The sequence below is a fragment of the Peromyscus californicus genome, unplaced genomic scaffold, assembly GCF_007827085.1.
Source record: "Peromyscus californicus insignis strain IS unplaced genomic scaffold, ASM782708v3 Scaffold_19__1_contigs__length_69161282, whole genome shotgun sequence".
NCBI classification, from domain to species: Eukaryota; Metazoa; Chordata; class Mammalia; order Rodentia; family Cricetidae; genus Peromyscus; species Peromyscus californicus.
In genome coordinates, this window is record NW_026294491.1 from 5,502,620 (window position 1) to 5,524,194 (window position 21,575).

General features: G+C 50.1%; 1 protein-coding gene across 2 annotated transcripts in view; it reads left to right on the forward strand.

Annotated features, from left to right (window-relative positions):
• The first annotated feature begins 2,145 nt into the window (after positions 1 to 2,145).
• Brpf3 (bromodomain and PHD finger containing 3) overlaps positions 2,146 to 21,575 on the forward strand; it is a 33,236-nt gene continuing 13,806 nt past the window's right edge. For both annotated transcript variants that reach the window (XM_052744426.1, XM_052744428.1), the window contains exons 1-8: positions 2,146 to 3,710; positions 6,632 to 6,788; positions 9,768 to 9,899; positions 12,194 to 12,322; positions 12,595 to 12,907; positions 13,508 to 13,810; positions 16,033 to 16,539; positions 18,852 to 18,945. In XM_052744426.1, the coding sequence (XP_052600386.1) occupies positions 2,266 to 3,710; positions 6,632 to 6,788; positions 9,768 to 9,899; positions 12,194 to 12,322; positions 12,595 to 12,907; positions 13,508 to 13,810; positions 16,033 to 16,539; positions 18,852 to 18,945 (3,080 nt within the window). In that variant the 5' untranslated portion in view covers positions 2,146 to 2,265. The remainder of the gene's footprint in view (positions 3,711 to 6,631; positions 6,789 to 9,767; positions 9,900 to 12,193; positions 12,323 to 12,594; positions 12,908 to 13,507; positions 13,811 to 16,032; positions 16,540 to 18,851; positions 18,946 to 21,575) is intronic.

Below are 21,575 nucleotides of genomic sequence, written 5' to 3' on the forward strand. Positions count from 1 at the left end.
CTGTAGACCAGGCTGACCTCAAACTCAGATCCGCCTGGCTCTGCCTCCCAAGTACTGGGATTGAAGGCGTGCACCACTGCCACCCGGCTCACTGGTGTTCTTAACCTCCTGGCTTGAACAGGAGATCTGGAGGCACATCAGCTTTGGCTAAGTCACAGTTTTCTGAGCTTCTGTTTCTTCATGCCTGAAATGGAGATAACAATGTCTGCACAACCTCCCGAGGTAGTTGTGAGAAATAGTAAAAAGAAAAGACCATTGTAGTTTGTTAAAGTATGCTGAACTATTATCATATCTCAAAAGTCTTCCTGGTAATGATAGTAACTGCCTGTCACTGCTCCTTAGAGCCTTGGCATAGTTCCCTCCATCCAGAGAATGCTGTGGGAAGCATAGGGCTTTCTCTGGTACCCAAGGGTAGATTAGATATAAGTGTCATAGGATAGAGATTCCTGAGGTAATAGTACATTGAGAATTCACCTCAGATTCTACCCCAATCAACTTGTCCTTGAGTCCAATGAAGAGCTCAGACAGACTACTTAAAATTTAAAAGATTTCTTAGAGGCATTCCCAGAGCTTGTAAGGTTTGTGGTTGGCAATGTCCTAAGCAGTTATTTTAGTTGCTGCCTTCTGCAGGAAGTACCCTGGGTACTACAGTTTGAAGCATTTTAGATGTCTTTACTCTTGACAGGGCCAAGAGATAGGGTTTCTAACCATGGTAAATGTCTTGGGAGAGGCCTTAGACCTGTGGTTTCATTTTATATATTTATTTATTTAGAGACAGGGTCTCACTATACAGCCCCGACTGTCCTGGAACTCATTTTGTAGACCAGACTGGCCCTGAACTCAGATTCGCCTGCCTCTGTCTCCTGAGTGCTGGGATTAAGGGCGTGGCGCACCACCACTGCCCAGCCTTTTCTTGTGTCTTGCTTTTTGTTGTTAGAAAGTAGATAATAGTCTTATTGTCACCACTATAGTCTTTGCCTTCCCTTTTTAAAACAAAACAAAACACAAACAAGCATGCCCTTAACTGGGCATGGCAGCCTACATACTGAATTTCTGGACAGCCAGGGCTAGGTAGAGAAATCCTCCCTCAAACAAACAAACAAACAGGACATTGTCTTGCATTGTTGCTGACTTTGAGCTCCTGGGCTCAAGCAATCCTTCTGATTTAGTATGTTGTTTTCAGGATCCTTAACCATCATCTTTTCCCATAATCAATGTCTCATGGCATTGCAGGTGTCACTACAGTATTAGATCTCGTCCTGTGTTTTATAAGGATCTGTCTGTGTTCTGTCCCTTTAGTTGGATATAGGGCTCCTTGAGGACCGGGATCATAGTGTTAAATTTCAAGGCTGGGGAAACGGCTCAGTGGGTGAAGGGCTTACTGAGTACACATGAAGACCTGAGTTTGCTCCCTAGCACCCGTCTAAAAGTCAAATGCAGAGTAGGTCTATACCTCTTCCAGTATCGGGGGACAGAGACAGGCAGATCCCAGGTGCTCATTGACCAGCCACTCTAACTGAAACCACAAACTCCAGATTCAGTGAGAGGTTTCATCTCAAAAAATTCTTGGAGCCCAATTGAGGAAGACACCTGACTTCAGTCTCTGGCTTCCACATGTGCCTGAGTGGGCAGGTACACAGGCACACATGTCCATACACACACCACACATACACACAAACACAGAAGTATCTAGTTTCAATCACCTAGCACTTATCTAGGTATCCTTCCAGACACTGAGGATACAGCAGTGAATGAGATAGTTCGGCAATTCTTTCCTCCATGGAGTCCATATTCTAGCTAAAAGAAGTAGAAAATAATAAACACAGTAAATAGGTAAATTACGTGGCGTAGAAGATGGTGTTACCAAAAAGAAAATAAAAACAGAATGAACAGTTTCTGTGTAACCCTGGCTGTCCTGGAACTCCAGTGTGTAGATCAGGCTGGCCTGGAATCCACAGAGATCTGCAGCTCTCTGTCTCCCAAGTGCTGAGATCAAAGGCGAGCGCCGACGCCACCACCACCTGGCTGGGATTTGCAATTTTAAAGTAATTGGAAAAAAAAGTTTTACTGATAAGTGATGTTTGTAAAAAGACTTAAAGAAGGTGATGCCTCGTGGATGCTTTAGAGGGCTGTTGTGTGGAGGAAACAGCCCGATCTCTTGGTCCACTTGATGGAAGGGTGAATGAGCGCGTGTAGCAACGACTATCCAGTTCACACTTCTGTGGCCTTCTCTCCTTAGGCTTGTCCTTGCGGTTTCTAGTTGCCATGAGGAAGCCTCGACGCAAGCCACGGCAGAATGCCGAGGGCCGGAGATCCCCATCCCCATACAGTCTTAAGTGCTCACCCACACGAGAGACTTTGACATATGCCCAAGCCCAGAGGATCGTCGAGGTCGACATCGATGGCCGCCTACACCGTATCAGCATTTATGACCCACTCAAGATCATCACTGAAGATGAGCTAACTGCTCAGGATATCACTGAGTGCAACAGTAACAAGGAAAACAGTGAGCAGCCTCAGTTCCCTGCCAAGTCCAAGAAACCCTCGTCTAAAGGCAAGAAGAAGGAGTCCTGTTCCAAGCATGCATCTGGCACCTCCTTCCACCTCCCGCAGCCCAGCTTTCGTGTGGTAGATACAGGTAGCCAGCCGGAAGAAGCACCCCCATTGCCTGCCGCTTATTACCGCTACATTGAGAAGCCTCCTGAAGACCTGGATGCAGAGGTGGAATATGACATGGATGAGGAGGACCTTGCCTGGCTGGACATGGTCAACGAGAAGCGTCGAGTAGATGGGCACAGTTTGGTGTCACCAGATACCTTCGAGCTGCTGGTGGACCGGCTTGAGAAGGAGTCATACTTGGAAAGTCGCAGCAGTGGGGCTCAGCAATCGCTAATTGATGAAGATGCCTTCTGCTGTGTGTGCCTGGATGATGAATGCCACAACAGCAACGTCATCCTGTTCTGTGACATCTGCAACTTAGCTGTACACCAGGAGTGCTATGGTGTCCCCTATATCCCAGAGGGCCAGTGGCTTTGCCGCTGCTGCCTGCAGTCCCCCTCTCGGCCAGTAGATTGTGTCCTTTGCCCCAATAAAGGTGGGGCCTTCAAACAGACCAGCGATGGTCACTGGGCCCATGTAGTCTGTGCCATCTGGATCCCTGAAGTCTGTTTTGCTAATACCGTGTTTCTGGAGCCTATTGAGGGCATTGACAACATTCCACCTGCTCGCTGGAAACTGACCTGCTATATCTGCAAGCAGAAAGGGCTGGGTGCAGCCATCCAGTGCCATAAAGTGAACTGCTACACTGCCTTCCATGTGACCTGCGCACAGCGGGCTGGACTCTTCATGAAGATTGAGCCCATGAGAGAAACCAGCCTCAATGGCACCATCTTTACCGTGCGAAAGACCGCGTACTGTGAGGCCCACTCTCCGTGTGTTGCCACTGCCAGGAGAAAGGGTGACTCGCCCAGAAGCCTCAGTGAGGTGGGGGATGAGGACGGGCTGAAAGAGGGTGGCAGGGAGGAGGAAGAGGAAGAAGCGGAGGAGGAAGATCAGGAAGGCCAAGGTGGGGTGGGCAGCCCGCTCAAGGCGGTGTCCAAGAAGAATAAGATGAGTTTAAAGCAGAAGATGAAGGAGCCAGAGGAAGCTGGCCGGGAGACACCCTCCACCACCGTCCCCATGGTCACTGTCCCGCAGATACCCTCTTACAGGTGAGCCTCATCAGAAGGGCTCTTGGTTTGGTCTTCACCCTAGGCCAGGTCTTCTCCAAATATGGTTGATGGACATCTGACCTCCTCTGGGCTCCCATATTCAAGCTTGTTCTGTGGAACCAGGGCCTCTTTGTAGTTTTGTCGTGCCCTCCAAGTAACGTGTCTCCTCTGGCTCAGAGTGACATAAATCACTTACGTTGCTTAGAAACTCGGGTGACAGTGTATCAACTAAGGATGATAGTTTTCACAGTGACACTAAATGGTATTGTGAACAGTATAATTCTCCACTGTTAACTATTCCATGGATTTCTAGGTGGTTACCATCTTTGGTCTTTGTTTATGCAGGCTGTGTCCTTTACATTGCCTCATCTGTGTGTCAACCCCAAGGGTTCTCACACAGGCTCCCCAAAACCCATGTGAAGACAGAGCTATTCTAAACGAGGAGCTACTGTGTTAAGGGTTCAACACTTGCCTTCCAAAAAGCTCTGTCCTGGGAAAGATGGGGACTTTTTATTTACGAGGGATGTGGGCGGGGCAGTCCTCCTTGAGAAGCTTTATATTCAGGGGAAAGTTCAGCTTTGTAAACCAAGCTGCCCGGACCTCCCTGAGTCTGCAGAGAGATCACTATGCTGTATTAAACCGTCAGTGCGGTAGCTGGGGCTGCGGGAGCGTCAGGAGCTTAGGGAAGATTTCCCAGCAGAGGCCACTTCAAGGTGATTCTTTTAAAAAGTATACAATGGTAGCTGGATGTGGTGATACACACCTTTCATCCCAGCACTTGGGAGGCAGAGTCAGGTGAATTTCTGGGAGTTCTAGGCCAGTAAGGGCTGCACAGTGAGACCCTGTCCAAAAAAAAGAAAGAAAAAAAGGAAAGAAAGGAAAGTCTATAGCATTAGAGAAGGAAGGAATCTTGGAGACTATTCATCTAATGTAGTCCTTGCACCTTCTCCCACATTCCTAGATGAAGAAACCACAGCCACAGGAGGTAAAGTTGTTCGCTCCTTTGTTCATTCAATGAGGTGTTTATTGAGCACTTACTACATGCCACATCCTGTTCTAAGGGGTGGGGCTAGATGGAGAGGGGCAGATTCTGGGCTGTCTCCTGCCTGGGTCTTGATGAGAAGGTTGGAGATAAAGGAGTATTGGCGGGTTGTAAGACATCAGTCGTGCGAGGGAACAGGCGGCCAGACTTGCTGCCCTGGGAAGATACCAGGACAAGATGAGGACAGGGAGGCTCTGTCGGGAACTTCAGTGTCTTCTAGACACAGAGCTGGCCTTGGTCATCTCTTTCTTGAGGTCACTAGGTCCGTGCTTAGTCCCCATATGTAGGGTGTCTGTACCCTGGGGCTAGCTTTTGGTTGTCATAGCTTCTGTTTGAGGAGCCTCTCCACTGGCTAAGAACAAACACACCATTTAATACTCTGTGTGACCTTTGGTAAGTTGCTTAATCGCTCTAAGCCTGGGTTTGTGAGCAAACTCACCCGACAGACTTGTGAGGAATAAATGAGGCAATGTGAGTCAAATACTTAGCACAGCACCTGGCAGAGAGTAAGCGCTCAATAAACGGTGGTTGCTGCTGCTGCTGCTGTGTTACGGTTACTCCTCCCCGACCTGCACAAATGCTGTTGACCCCACCGTGGCCAAGAGGCAGGGGGAGGGGGCTGGCCTGCAGGTGGGCAGGTGTGCTTGGCATGGGTGTTGGTGGGGATCTGTCCTTTGGGGAAAGGCCTCGGTAAGCTTGGCTTTGGGGCAAGAACATCTGACCGGAGATGGAGAAGGCATTGAAGGGCAGTGCCCGCCCAACACGCCCATCTTGAAGTTTCACCTCGATTAGCTACACTTGGTTCTCTTTCTGTGGAGTGGGGCGGAGAGCTAGAGCAGAGGGAAGCACGAGAGCACGGGGCCTTGCTTACCGTGGCGTGTACTGTAGTAGAGAAGGGGTCACGGATTCAGGTCCCGCCGAGGGCCACCGTCTCAGCTGCATTAGGAGCGTTGGTCTACCTGTGGCCCTCAGGTGCCTGCCCGTACTCTGTGATGTGGGGACGGTGCTGCTCTTGAAGCTGTTCACTGGCTCCTTCCCTGCTCCACCTCCACAAGTGGTACTAGTTTAAACCCAGATCTTAAGACTTGGCTGGCTGCAGTTTTAGAGCTTCTGTCCTCTTAGGTTTAGATGTTTGTTGTTCTTCTCCTTTTTCCATTTGGTTAAAAATTAGGCATTTTTAGGATGCTAAGAGTTTTTAAATGAAAAATCAAAGGTCAGCTGGGTACGTGCCTATAACCCCAGTTACTTGGGAGGCTGAGGCAGGAGGATCGTAAGTACCAGGCCAGCCTGGGTGGTATAGTGAGACCCTCATCTCTCACATATGTACACACACAAAACCCCTCAGAGGTCAGGTTACTCTAAGAGGTTACATTGGGTGCAGAAAGCAGTAACCTGGCTTACTTTCTTTGAGCTTGGTTGTGGGCTGTCCCAGGGTCTGGTGAGATCCTCGGCCACAGAGGGCAGGAAATTGGCCATATAGCAACTCAGCTTACTCAGATTCCTGTTTTCTTTCTGCTGCTTCCATCAAGAGGCGGCTGTGGGTTCAGGAGCACAGACCCTTGTCAGACCCTTCTTAGTACCCTCAGTACCTGGACTGAAAGCATGTGACAGCAGACAGTAGGGCTTCTGTGACAGAGCTCCTTGGGAGGAGCAGGACTGCAAGGCAAGACAGAAAAGCAGGTGACACGTGTCTTGCTGGGTCCGAGCTGCTTAACTCTGCTGTCTTTTCTCAGCTCTCCCCTGAGGTGAGGCATTTGATCACTCTATTCTGTCTTCCTCTGTAAGGTCAGAAGTGAACTGAGACCTGGATAGGATGTGCAGCTGTGTGTAGCCTGAGCTTCCCACTGACCTGTCTCTCCCCCCTGTGCCTCTACTCAAGGTTGAACAAGATCTGTAGTGGTCTGTCCTTTCAGAGGAAAAACCAGTTCATGCAGCGGCTTCACAACTACTGGCTGTTGAAACGGCAGGCTCGGAATGGTGTGCCCCTCATCAGGCGCCTGCACTCCCACTTACAGTCCCAGAGAAACGCTGAGCAGGTAGGTACAGTGAGGGTGGAGGCTGCTGCGGGAGGGATGCAGTGGAGGGGGAGGCACTCCTCCTCCCTGAGCCTTCCCAGTAGCCGTGGCCTGTAGGGAATCACCTCAGAGTGATCTGTCCAGGAACAGTCTGCAGATCCTCAGACCTGACAGTGGCCTCTTCTGAAGGGAGATGCTTTGCATTGCTTCATGTACTAAAGAACTTCAGAGAAGCCATTCCTCTTGGATTGAACCAAAGTTCAATTCTCTACTTCTCTCTCCCTGTGTCTTACATCTGTCTGGCCTATCTGTAGTTTGTCTGTTGCCTATTCTGTGTGTGTGTGTGTGTGTGTGTGTGTGTGTGTGTGTGTGTGTGTGTGTGTGTGTGTGTGTGTGTGGTCTGTCGTGCCTCTGAGTTGTACCTGTGTATGATGTCTATCGTGCCTGTACCTGTACCTAATGAAGGGCTTTTCTCTGTATTAATTGAACAGCACAGAAAACATGGCATGGGAACCAAGGAGGGACTTTGTTTTAAATTTATTTTATGTGCATGGGGGTTTTGCCTGCATGGGTGTCTGTGTACCATGTGGGTATCTGTTGTCCACAAAGACCAGTACAGGGTGTTGGATGACCTGGAACTGAAGTTATAGATGGTTGTGAGCCCCCATGTGCATGTTGGGAACTGAACCCTGGTCCTCTGCAAGAGCAGCCAGTCCTCATAACTCTGCACCATCTCTCCAGCCCAAATTCCTTACACAAAGTTTTGACAGTTTTATAAGGAAGAAGTCATTTTACCCCAGCTGACCCAGAAACACGCAATACTGCAAAGAAACCTTAACAAGCGATATTCACGTTGTTCCCAAAATTTATGGTGGATATTTGTTTTAAGTTTGCTTCTAATCTGTTGATTGCTTTTAGCAAATGATTATCACAACACTCATGCACTCTCAGGCGAGTGTACACACACACTCATCCACATTCTAGTTTGGGTCAGAGACATGGGAAAGAACATAACAAGATGAAAGCTATGCTTAGGTTGTAAAAACTGATTGCACAGGAAATCCAAGGCCAGTAAGGTTGATTACATTGTCTCTTGAAGGCAGGTTAAACAGGCTGAGTACACAGTAGGACAGCAGATTGATTGAGTACATAGTCTTTTTTAACACTGTATAGCACTGGCCGCTCTGGAACTCTGTAGACCAGGCTGGCCTTGAACTCAGATCTGCCTGCCTCTGCCTCCTAAGTACAGAGTCTTAAATGATCTCAAGGCATATTATTAACTCGGCTGTAGAGTCTGCCAAAAGTTCAGTTTCTTTGAGGCCAAGAGATATTTTTGTTAAAAAATGTATCACTACAAGGCTTGACTTAAGGACAAACTCTAGGGCAGTGTGAAGAGCCCAATGTCACAATTGCATAGTCCGAACCCTCCAGATGTCACAGAAGAGGTAGGCTGAGTGAGAGCCAGTGTGGGCCCACTGAGTAAAGGAAGAGCAGGTGCCCTTTGCCCCCAGACATGTCATGGTAAATAGTCTGCGGCCTGGCCAGCTGTGGCAGCCATTTCACACCAGCAGTCACTGCAGTTAAGTGTTTTCTGCTCCTGGTTCCCTTCCCACATTCACATCGTTGGTCATCCCTGCCGCAGCTGCTCCATTCCATCTCTCCTTGGGTCTCCTCACTCTGCTGCAGAGAAGCACAAGACTTCACATGACCCGTGCCTCGGGCATCCTGTTTGCATATCATATCTAACCCCTGAATCATAGCTTCTATCTGGTCGTCCCCCCCTCCCCCCCATTTTTTTTTTTTTTTTTTTCCGAGACAGGGTTTCTCTGTGTAGCCCTGGCTGTCCTGGAGCTCACTCTGTAGACCAGGCTGGCCTCTGAACTCAGAGATCCACCTGCCTCTGCCTCCCCAGTGCTGGGATTAAAGTCGTGCACTGCTGCCACCACCACCGTCACCACCTCCTCCAGCTATCCGGTCCCCCTTGAACCTCTGGTTCCCGGAAGTCTCTGCAGCATTAGCAAACTCCTCCCAGCAAGTCTTGTTCTGATTCTCACCTTGACCATTGTATTACATCTGACATTATGGATCACTGTGTCCACAGATTCTAGTTTATGTTACCAGTTTTTGTTTGCTTTAAGCCGTTACATTGTTATGTTTCAAATGCTGAGCTTCCTCCTTCCCTCAGCAATAGTGACCTCTTCCAGGATGGGAGTCACTGATTTTTTTTTTTCTTCAGATTCATTTTTACTTTTTTTTTTTTTTTTTTTTTTTTTTTTGGTTTTTCAAGACAGGGTTTCTCTGTGTAGCTTTGCGCCTTTCCTGGAACTCACTTGGTAGCCCAGGCTGGCCTCGAACTCACAGAGATCTGCCTGGCTCTGCCTCCCGAGTGCTGGGATTAAAGGCGTGCGCCACCACCACCCGGCTTTAATTTTTTACTTTTTAAGTGTGTGCATGTGCATTTGCGTGCTCATGAATTTGTGCGATAGTGCAGGTACCTGTAGAGGGTAGAGGCAGACTCCCCTGGAACTGGAGTTACAGGAGGTTGCTGTAAGCTGGGTCCTCTGCAGGTCCTAACCACCGAGCCATCTTTCCAGCCCTGCATTCACTGATGTTTGCTGTTTTACAAAAGTATTTTCAAACCACAAGCTACTAGTGAGAACTTGACTTTGTTCTCTAGCCAAGGCAAAGCTCTAGGTTGAGATTCTTTCAACCCCTGCTTGCTAGTTTTCTCCTGAAATTCTTTCCAGCTCTGAGGGCCATAGCTGAGCAACCGTGTCTCTGGGACTGGGGAAGCAACCCCAGGTTACTCTTCACTGTTTGCTCTTGCTCAGCACCAAGGAAGCATCGTAGCACTGGGAAGCTTGGAAGAAAGGTCCTGGGTGGTGTTGGGAAAGGGCTCTCAGCAACCTTGGGTCCGGAAAGAGTCAGGAGTCCTGAATGTTGAAGCAGGGACTGTGGGAAGGAAGGAGGCCAGAGCCCTCTTGTTCTTGCCTTGCTCAGCGGGAGCAGGACGAGAAGACAAGCGCGGTGAAGGAGGAGCTGAAGTACTGGCAGAAACTCCGGCATGACCTGGAGCGGGCCCGGCTGCTGATCGAGCTCATCCGCAAACGGGAGAAGCTGAAGCGGGAGCAGGTGAGCAGAGGCCCGGCCAGGCTCTCGCTAGGGTCCCTTTCTCTCTGTGGCACCAGAGGACTCGGGACCACCTCTCTGGTGCCAGCATTCAGTCTTCCCTCTTGTGCTGAGCACTGTGGGCTCTGTGGTCTGCCCACTTGGTATTGGGTGGAATGCTTCTGGTAGCTTCTGTATTTTGTGGTTCTGCTCATTTGGGCTGGAGCCTAAGCTTTGTCCCTCAGACCTGAGCCCATGACTAGAATTTCTGATTTAGGAGTTTTTGGAGAGAGATTGACCTGGATGTTTTGAAAAGCTTCTGGAGCCATTACATGACATTGCAAGATGACAGCCTCCAGCCTGAGGTTCTCCCTGGGCCTTAAGCATTTGTGGACTCAGAGTCATTTAAAATTTCCAGCCTCAGTTCAAGAACATTCTAAAAGTCCCTGACTACAGGGAATGATAAGGTCGGTGGCATAGCATGTGGTTTAGGAGCATGAGGTGTGTTGCCTGACTGAGTCTAAACCTGGCTCTGTTACTTTCTATTTCTGTAGCATTAAACAAACTGCTTAATCTCTGAATACTTCTGTTTCCTCGACTTCAGTAAAGAGATAACGACGGAGCTGACAGCATAAAGAGATGAATTCATATATGTAAACCGTTGAGAATAGTGCCTGGTGCATCATCAGGGCTGGCAAGGTGGTATGCTGTTATTATTAATGGTAGTACTGATACTCTGCCCTGCTGGAGTGTCTGCTGGAGTGCTCCGCACATGGCACAGAGCAAATATTATTAATTGAACGGATGACAAGCCCAAACTGTTCTCTCTAGTCCAAGAATAGCAGCTGTTACTCGAATGCTTTCAAGGCCTGGGTTAAAATTGTTCCTTCTCCTTCCACTCAGTTCAAGCACAAGCCCTTCTTTCCTAGGGCAACAGCTTGAGTTCCACTCTGCATCCTGGGCAGCTCTCACTGCGTTTAGCATGAGTGGCCAGGGAGATTCCCTCAAGGTCTCCACAGGTCAAACTATAATTTGTATTGGGCTTGGTCCTATAGCTAAGATTATCTTCCTACCTCTGGTTCAGAAAAAGGAGGAGGAGGAGGAGGAGGCGGCGGCGGCCCTAGCTGTGGGTGGGTAGGCAGGGTTATGTTGATGTAGACAAGAGTCAGGAAGGAGCTTGTCAGTCTCAGCCGTGGCCTTGTGGTATTTCATGTCAGGGCATACATGTAAAATATCATTGTACAGGGTACCACTGCAGGTGCTGCGTGAGCAGTGAGCCTGGGCTCCCTGCTAACCTGGTCCACAGATGTTCTCAGCGAGAGCTCTCAGTGCTTGTGAGATACACATGTGCTCACATTCAGTTTTATCAGTGTGCTTGGACTAAGGCCCAGGCTCAAATGCTTTCTGTTATTTTCCAACCAGGTAACTCATGGTAATTCAACCATGTTGTCACCAAATTTCATGTACCATATTTATAAAGTGGGAGTATTAATTGAGGTAATACAGGGAGAAGAGCAGTGTGGCATAATGGTCTGGAGTACTCTAGAAGCTGAGTGGAGCCCCATTAGCTGTGTGACCTGGAGCCAGGTCTCTCTGTCTCCACTTCTTTGTGAAATGTCTGTCTGTACCTCCTGACATACTCAGTGTTACATAAAGTGCTTAGACTGGCCCCCGAACACATACATCCCATAGAACATAGACACATAACTAAAAATAAATCTTTTAAAAATGCTTAGGCCATTACTTGGGACCTAACATGAATTATAAAAGTGTTAATTATTGTAATCAATAATTATTATTGCTTCTGTAAGTTTTGGTATGGTCTCGATACATAGAAAACATTTATAAAGTAGCTGTTCTAATCTGTTCTCTGCCACTATAATAGATTATCCTAGCCTGGGTCATTTACAAAGGAAAGTTGATTTAGCTCCCAATTCTGGAGGCTATGTATGGGGATGGTGACAGGCTGGTGAGAGAGCTCATGCCACAGCTTGTTTTGGTGGAGAGCACATATGGGAGAGTGTGCCTGCACAACCGCCACTCCTGACAGCCCACTCCCAGGATTCCGAATCCATCCTGAGGGTGAGGCCCACGTGATGCCAGCACCTCTCCACCCTCATGCACTGGGAGTTAAGATTCTGACATGTGAACTTTTGGGAGACATTCGAGTCATAGCACTGTTGGTGTCTTATCCTGGGGACGGGGGTGGGCAGCTTCATACCTTGTGGAGCTAGCTTTGTGGCACGTGATTGACAATCCGGTTAAAGATTCAGTGAGTCTTTGTTGAGGTGTTCTGCTTATTCCTCATTTCATTACAGGTCAGGGTGCAGCAGGCTGCCATGGAGCTGGAGCTGATGCCATTCACAGTTCTGCTGAGGACAACTCTGGACCTGCTGCAGGAGAAGGACCCTGCACACATCTTTGCTGAGCCTGTCAGCCTGAGTGAGGCAAGTCAGCCCTCCAAGCAGCAAGCCTGCTCTGGAAATAGCCTCTGAGTAGGCCAAGGAAGAGGTTGGGCCACAGGGCGTCCAGAACTGAGGGTGGGGTGGTGTCTTGGCAGGCTAGTAGACTTGCCCGTTGTCTGGGTGGACCATGCCCCGCGGCTCTTAGTGAGGCTAACACGGCAACAGCAGAGTTGGGAGGTCAGGAGTAGCAGTGAAGGGTGCGCCTGTGTGGCTCATAAATAGTTGTTGTAATTGTACAGGTTTTATATGTTTAGGTTCCAGATTACCTGGAATTCATATCCAAGCCAATGGATTTTTCTACTATGAGGCGGAAGCTGGAATCTCACCTGTACCACACCTTGGAGGAGTTTGAGGAGGACTTTAACCTTATAGTTACCAACTGCATGAAGTATAATGCTAAAGACACAATTTTCCACCGAGCAGCTGTCCGCCTGCGGGACCTGGGAGGGGCCATCCTGCGGCATGCCCGTCGGCAGGCAGAGAACATCGGCTATGATCCCGAGAGGGGCACCCACTTGCCCGAGTCACCCAAATTGGAAGACTTTTACCGATTCTCCTGGGAGGATGGTGAGAAGCTTGGATGGGTAGGGAGGAGGAGGACCAGGAAGAGCGGCAGGAGGACGGGGCCCAGAAAGCCCAGGATCAGGGTGGGCCTTGGGGGTGCAGAGCTGTGGTTGGGAGCCAATGGGTGTGCTCAGTGTGCGGCTAGAATAATTCTGAGGCCTCAACGGTGCACTGCGTGCCTGTTGAGAGGTCGGAAAGGCATATCTGGCTGTCTGGAAAGCCAAGGCCTCTCTGGAGTCTCTCCTGCACCCTGAGTGTGCACTGGTGCATGGGGTGGGGGCCAGAAAGTAGGGTGCCCATGATATGAGCACCACACCACTCGGCCTGCCCCTGCTTGCTGCATAATCCTTCAGGCCAGGGATTGCTACACCGCCGCATGCCTGCTGTATGGCCATAGCTGAAACTGAATTGCTTCCTGTAGTTGTTCCCACACACCGACCTATCGTTTCTAGACAGCGGTGTTGTAGGGCCAAGGCCCACACCGACACTGCTGCAAGTCACTGGCCTGGGCATTCCGGGGCCTTGTTTTCCATCCAGAAGATTTCTCTTGCTCTGCGCTGGGCACGTCCTTCAGCCTCTTCTATCCTCTCTTTTCCCTGGCAGTGGATAACATCCTCATCCCAGAGAACCGGGCCCACCTGTCACCAGAGGTGCAGCTGAAGGAGCTGCTGGAGAAACTGGACCTGGTGAGCGCTATGCGGTCCAGCGGGGCCCGCACCCGTCGGGTCCGCATGCTACGCAGGGAGATCAATGCCCTTCGGCAAAAGCTCGCACAGCCAGCGCCACCACAGCTGCTGTCAGTGACCAAGACAGTGTCCAATGGGGAGCTGCCAGCAGGCCCTCGGGGGGACGCAGCTGTGCTGGAGCAGGCCTTGCAGGAAGAGCCAGAAGACGATGGGGACAGAGGTGAGAGAGGGTCACAGGCAGGCAGGGGTCAGGGGTGGGTAGGGTAGTCAGGAGGAATAAAAGGCTAACATCTCTTGAGAGTATTCTCCTCAGAGTATAGGCCTGACCCTGCAGGTAAACAAAGCCCTTGGAAGGGGTCTCCCTTCATAACATATTTGGGATGCTATTACAAATATTTAGCAATCAGCCGGGCGGTGGTGGCGGCGCACGCCTTTAATCCCAGCACTTGGGAGGCAGAGGCAGGCGGATCTCTGTGAGTTCGAGGCCAGCCTGGTCTCCAAAGCGAGTTCCAGGAAAGGCGCAAAGCTACACAGAGAAACCCTGTCTCGAAAAAAACAAAAAACAAAACAAAAAAAAACCCAAATATTTAGCAATCAATAGAGAACAAAATGTATTTGTCAGAGTAGATGTTGGCTCTTGTATGGGTCCGGGCTCCCAGGGGACCCAGAGGTTCTGGAAGGGTTGGGGCAGGGCTGTCGGAGAGTCATAGAGATTAGGGTGCTGGAGCCCAGCAGCTTCATACTAGTTAAGTACGAGGCAATTTTGCACCTGACAGAGTGGCACTGCGTGGTACAGCTTATTCTACCACTCTGGAGAAGCTCTGAGGACGGTTAGACTAGAGTGTGAGAGGGAAGTAAAGGCCCTTCTTCTGGCCTGGACTCTTGGGGTTTTTGTTTACTTGTTCGGCTGGTTGATTAGTTGGTTTTTTGAGGAAGGGTTTCTCTCTGTAGGCTGTCCTTGAGCTCACAGATATCTGCCTGCCTCTGTCTCTGAGTGCAGGGATTAAAGACCAGCTTAATTCTTGGTTTTGATCCCAGGTGGCCATGACTGTAGGCCATCCCAGGCAGAGGTTTCAGACTATAAAAAGTCTAATTGAAGCTGGGTGGTGGTGGCACATGCCTTTAATGCACTCGGGAGGCAGAGCCAGGTGGATCCCTGTGAGTTCGAGGCTAGCCTGGTCTACAGAGTGAGATCCAGGACAGGCACAAAAACTACATAGAGAAGCCCTGTCTCAAAAAAACCAAAAAAAAAAAAAAAAGTCTAATTAATTTAAGCAGGTGGCTTTCTCAAGTGTAAATGACATTTGCAACCAATGTATTAGAGTCACCTGGTAAGCTTTCTAAACTGTCCCCTGCCTTAGTGATTTGGAGCTGTTTATGAGCTGAGCTGCTTCCCATGCCTTCCCTTTGGTGAGGACAGAATTATCTTACTGGTACCTGCCCTTGCCCTGAGCCCAAGGTTTGGGGAGACTCACATAGTCTAAACATGGAGTTACCTCTACTTGGTAAGGTTCAAATTGAAGAGATTGGCGCGTTTTATTGTAGGTTGGGGACATGATTGAGAAGCCACATGGGACATCAGAAGGCTATGTGACCATTGTGACTCTTTGTCACTTTCATATGGCAGTCCGAATGTCATCCGAATTCCACTCCTTGACTCATGCACAGTGACAGCATCCCCCAGAGGGTTCAAGATAAAGTCGCAGAGGTTCATATTGGGAGATCTGGGCTATGGTTAGGAGTAAAGTTCCAGGTAGGGCAGACTTGTGTGGGAACCCCTGCATCTGCAAACCCCTTTTCTGCCTGCTGTGCCCTCACAGGACAGAGCTGAGGTCAGGTGAGAGCTGTAAAATTCTCCAGTCTGTCCAGCCAAAACCTCACCTGATTGTTGACCAAGGCAGCTTGCTCAAGTGTGCGTGGTGTTCGCAGCACACACTATTAGGCTTATTTGGTCTGGAGTGTAACTTAGGCTTAAAATTCTTTCTTTCTTCTTTCCTTCTTTTCTTTCTTTTACTTTTTAATGATTTTTATTTCTATGTGCATTGATGTTTTGTGTGCATCTATGTCTGCATGAGGGTATTGGGTCCCCTGGAGGTAGTTACAGGCAGTTTGTAAGCTGCCATGTGGGTGCTGGGAATTGAACCCGGGTTCTCTGGAAGAACAGCCAGTGCTCTTAACCACTGAGCCATTTCTCCAGCCCCAGGCTTAACATACTTACAAAACTTCGTGGTTGATTCTAACACACAGTGAGGATTGAGAACTTTTAAGTATGAACAAAGCTTACCCCTCCTTTAACTTTTGCTTAGATCTAAGGCCTAAAAGGCATCAAAGCCATGGAATAGTTCATCATGCTTTTGGTCCTTGCTTATCAGAGTCAGTATCTGGCTTGTAGGAGCATACTGTTGCTAGAATGTTCAAGCAGATTCTCTTTTTCTCTAACAGATGATTCCAAATTGCCTGCTCCACCAACCCTGGAGCCTACCGGGCCTGCACCATCCTTGTCTGAACAGGAATCCCCCCCAGACCCCCCCACCCTGAAACCCATCAGTGACAGCAAGCCTTCCAGCCGGTCCCTAAAGTCCCGGAAGGTGGAAGATGATGAGCTCTTGGAGAAATCAGCCCTGCAGCTGGGGAGTGAGCCCTTGCGATGCTTGCTCAGTGACAATGGCGTTGATAGACTGTCTCCCGTGAACCCTGACAGCCCTCCTGGTACCCCCCTCAGTGGGGTGGGCCGCCGAACATCAGTCCTCTTCAAGAAGGCCAAGAATGGGGTTAAGCTGCAGAGGAATCCAGACGGGACCCTGGAGAATGGCGAGGACCATGGTGCTGTCAGCTCTCCTGCTTCTCCAGCCAGCACGGAAGACGAGCACTGTTCCAGGAAGCGGCCAAGGAGCAGGGGCTGTAGTGACAGTGAAGGGGCCAGGTCCCCTCAGCAGGAGGAAGAGCCAGGTGATCCTGCCTGTGACTTCTTTTCCCACCCGCTTCCCTGCTCTGCCCCGCCAGGGGGCTCCTCCTCCTCCTCCTCCCGTCCGCCATCTCCGGTGGCCTCTGTGAGAAAACAGGCTTAGAGCAGTTGTTTTCAGAGGGCCAGATTGTCTACGGGACGATCACTGGCCTTAGGGGAATGTAAGATTTCATGTGGTAAAATGGTTTTTACCTTCACTTCAGTGTGCTCTTGAGATATTTTTATCAGACACTGTCTTAGGCACTGGAGGGAGATTAGTGAACAAAACATGAAAATCTCTTACAGAAGAAATAGACTAAAGGCATGTGAGAGCTCTTCTTGTATTAGAAACTTTGTAAAAAACACACATCAGTCCATCAGAGGAGAGGGCAGAGAGTGAAGGGAACGTTTGATAACGATTGGAAGGAGTGAAGAAGGGCAGACTGTCCTGAGGACAGATGAAATGTCTCGGAGGGTGGGAACTCACGTGCGTGTCCAGAGCAGCAAAGGAACCAGCTGCAGCAGAGGTGGGTGGGAGAGGAGGTGGCAGAGCGGGTCGCAGTCACTGGAGTCCTGACTGCATGCCCAGGGCGAGCTGGTCCCCGGTGGGAGAGGGGAATACGTCAGGGCCAGTTCCAGCTCCACAGGAGTCCCAGGCCAGGAGAAAGTAGAGAGGTCCTCTAAGTCACTGAGAGATCAGAGCCCGAAGCGAGGGGTCGGGCGTGGGGTAACACTGCCAGAGCTATTCAGAGAACTTGACCTGGAGTTGAGATTTGTCTTGAAGGTGGCACCTGAGCTGGCCCTGAGGGTGAGGGTAGCTGGTGGGAAGGGCCCAGGGCCTGCCTTCAGAGCATGTGACAAGGAGGAAGACATTCTCTCTAGGACAGTTCAGTGGGTGTTCACTGCAGCCTCGGGAACCAAGGCGCAGGTGAGTTGGGTCCTGGTGGGGTAGGACAGCGGCTCTTCACGTTCACTCCTCCTGTCACTCATCCTTTGTGTGGTATCTTCGAACTGTGGGCCAGGACTTGCTTTTTCTCTCTTCCCTTCCCGTCGGCCACGCTTCTCCATAGTAGGCTAGACGTTTAGGCTATTAGGGCAGGAGCTTGAAGTTCAGATCCCGACTTCCTATTGGCTCTGTGGCCTGGAGGGGAGTTCCCTCAGAGCCTGTTTGTGGCTTACTGATGTGGGGCTAAGGGTGGAGCAGATTTGGAACACAGCAGCTAGCAGGCTGCAGGAGCAGTTTTTGTCGTCCTTTCAACTCTGTGTCTCAGCCAGACAGCACGGAGAACAGTGCACTAAAAATGAAAGCCTCTGCTAGTCCCTACGTCAGGCCCATCAACCTGGAGCCCTACTGCTTGGGGATATGATAAATAAGCTTTCCTTTCCTAGCCCCCACATGCCGGCACTCAGGAACACTTCTGTACACAACCGTAGTTGGAGCTCAGAAAGCAGGCGCTGATCCTTTACAGGCCAGGCACGGTGGGGTTCTATGACACACATTGAGGTCGTCAGACTAGAGGGAGGGCCGGGTTAGGAGAGCCACATCTTGACTCAGGCACCTGCTCTCACAAGTGTGGCTGGCCTCACAATTTTCTAGCCAAGGTGTCTGTCACAGCTCTCAAATTGGGCCGATCCACTTTCAGTCTGTCTCTGTTCAACGGTCAGAGTCGTAGAACTCTGGAGTTAGGACTCAATAGGTCAAAAAAAAGGAAGCCTTCATGGTTAGGTGATCCTGGGATAATGAAACAGCCCTGTCTACCGGAGGCGCCTTGCTGCAAAAGGAGTCAGACCAACAGCATCCTCTGCTTCACAAAAGGCAGGGGCCAAGCTCAGCCTGGAGTCATGGTTCTGATGCTCCATTCTGCGATGATCTGGGCTGCCGTGGCCCTTAAAGTCTCTTCGGCTCTCCCCAGCTCTGTGAGATATCTCCGGGTGTGGTGGACACTGAGCCCTTATCCTGCCTTAGCTTCTGCCATCATACCCAAAGAAGGAAGCTACTGCTGCCAGCCGGGATGGGGAGGGCTCGGGAGCGCTTATCAGCAGAGGCTGGTGGCTCCTTGAGGCACAGGAACTCCCTGATAATTGAGGTTCAAAACTAGAGCAGATCCAGGGACTTGTGAGCTTGCCTGAGTGGAAAAGTCTTACGTTTTTCCTCAGTAGTCAGGTGTGTGCTGCTCAGGTAATGCAGTCTGCCCATTGCCACCAAAGATGCATTCCTTCCAGGGGAGGAACAGCCTCCCACCCACTCCAGTCCTCTGAGGCATGTGTCAGGGAAGGGGCTTCTGCACTCAGGGCTCACTCTGTGTGTCCTTGGCAGGCGTGACTAACGGCTTCGGGAAACACACCGAAAGCGGGTCTGACTCGGAATGTAGTTTGGGTCTCAGTGGAGGACTGGCGTTTGAAGCTGGCAGGTAAGGATGCTTACCCACAAAGCTCGGGCAGCCCTGAGACCACCTTTTCCTTACTTCCCCATTCAGTGACAGGTGGGGCTTCCTTCTTCCTTGGTTCTCGCTACCGCTACCATTTCCTCAGGCTCTAGTTTGGAACCGGGAGCCCTGAGGAAAAGGGGCTGATCCTAGATTCTAGATCTGCTCTAAGAGAAGAGTAGTGTTGATAGGTTAGCGGGGCTCAATCTCCTATGGCTCAGTGAAGTTACCGTTTGAGACTCACATGCCCGGGTACGTACACCCCTGGAGAACTTGGCTCATTGCGGACGTGGTTTTGACTAAGCCTCTTAGGGTTTCATAGGGTTGGCCTCTGATTTGTTTTGACTTCTGCTCTGTGGTGCTGAGGGTTGAACCCAGGACCTCACACATGCGAGGCAGGCGTGTTACCCGTAAGTTGCAGCCCAAGCCTCTTTTGGTCTTGGTCTGGTTTTGTCTCTTGATAGGGGATCTTTTTTTTTTTTTCCCCCCAGAGCTGAGGACTGAACCCAGGGCCTTGTGCTTGCTAGGCAGGTGCTCTACCACTGAGCTAAATTCCCCAACCCTTTGACAGGGGATCTTGCTGTGTAGTTTTATTGCCTCGGTCTCCCAGGTTTTGAGATTGCAGGCATATATCATTGTCTGGATTTAACCCTTGTTTTTTTTTTTTTTTTTTTTTTTTTTTGAAATAGGATTGAACTAAACAGCTCGAGGTAGCCTCCAGCTCTCAACCTTTGAACCCCCTCTTCCCGGGTACTGGGCTGGTGGCATTTCCCAGCTACACCTAGTGCCTCTTCAGGGATATTGTGTGGGGATGACCGAGCATGAAATTTTAAAGGCCCCTTTTTCAAAGGCTCCAGGTTGCCCGTCATTGTTGAGAAAGGATGGGCTTCTGTTGTTTTTAACCTGAAGGAAGGATTTCTCAGCCCAGAACCTTCATTTCTCCCAAGTCTAAGCGTTTTATGAGCTCATTGCCCTGTGTTTTCTGCTCTTCATGACCTTGGGTAGAGTGGGGTGCCTGGGTGAGAGGACCTTGGTACCACAGGGAGAGGGGATTGCTGAGAGAATCCTGGGTTTAGGAAAGCCCCGAAAGGCTGGTCTGTGTCTGAAGGCTTCCGAGCGGTCTTTACTGGCATGTGTGCTCTTGACACTTGCTTACCTGCTGAGCTCCCAGGTGGAGCTGTGTGGGCCTCCAGTTACACTGGCTTCCTGCCTTAATCCCTTTGAGTGTCCTCCCCATGAAACCTCAAAATTGCCCATGCTCGCTCCCTGTCTGTCAAAGACTCCAAAGACAGAGAGAGTTGATGGGAGTAGAAATAGTTTACCAGGGCTAGAGAAGACAGATTTCAAAATGTTAGAAAATGCTTCTTGCTTGCTCTCGGGTTGGAGTTCCTGGCTTCCTTCAAAGATAGGTCTTAAGCCAGGCCCGGTGGCCCATACCTGTAACCCTGACCCTTAGGCAACTGAAATAAGAGAATCATGAGCTCAAGACCAACCCAGGCTGTATAGCAAAGTCCTGCTTAAAAAGCAAAAAACAAAACACTAAAGCTAAGCAAATATGTAGTGCTTGGAAATTCAGTTTACTGGAGGTGGTAGGAGTGAGGCCAACCATCGGTTCCCTTCCAGTCCTTGGCTGAGGTGGAAAGGATACTGTTCTCCCTCACGAAGGGCATGCTTCCCAACTGTGAGTCACAAGAAGCAGGCCAGGCTAGCTTGCTGGTTCAGGTGATGCTTGCCTTTGTGATGTGAGTTCAGTTCCCAGGATCACATAGTAGAAATAGAGAGCCAGCCCCACAGGCTGCCTTCTGACCTCCCCACATATGGGTGCGTGCCGGCACCCCCCCCCCCACACACACACATTTAAGAAAAAATGAAAGTAAGTAAAATTGGAGATCCAAGGGTTCTGCCTCCAGGGTTCTCTCTCTCCATCCCAGTCCCCCTGCTCTCCAGTCTGCTAGGAAGAATATAAAGGAAGCTTTTATCTGTTGGACAGAAGCATGTTACCTTTTTTTGTTGTTCTGGTCTGTTGTTTGAGACAGGGTCTCTCATCTTAGCTCTGCCTGTCCTGGAACTCACAGAGATCCGCCTGCCTCTGCTTCCCGAGGGCTGGGATTAAAGGCGTGCGCTGGTCACTTACCATCTGCAGCCCTTCTTGCCCATTTGCTCCACGGTTGGTCTTTTCCCATGGTCTTCTGAGCACCTTTCCATTCATTCTTGCACTCCATGACAGTCTCATGTACTCAGACTGGGAGTGCACTGTGACTGAGGCTGGCCCTTGGACTCCTCATCCCCCTAGCTCCACCTCCTGAGGGCTAGAATGACATTCAGGCCCCACCACGCCTCTGTGGGTCATTCCTCCAAGTGCTGGTAATTCAACACCTATGGTGTGAGTCATGTTGTTGAGGTACATGTCAGTCCCTAGAGTTTATCTTGTAGAGGAGGTAGGTGGAAATTATACGTACGTCACTGTAGACTGGCTGTACCACATTGACCTGGGTCTGCAAAGCAAGCCTCAGTGACGACCATCTACTCATCAGAACCACACAGAGCAGCTGCAGCAGCCTAGTTTCCAAGGCCTTCCCTGCCCGTACTGGCATTCTGTGGTATGACAGTAGTGG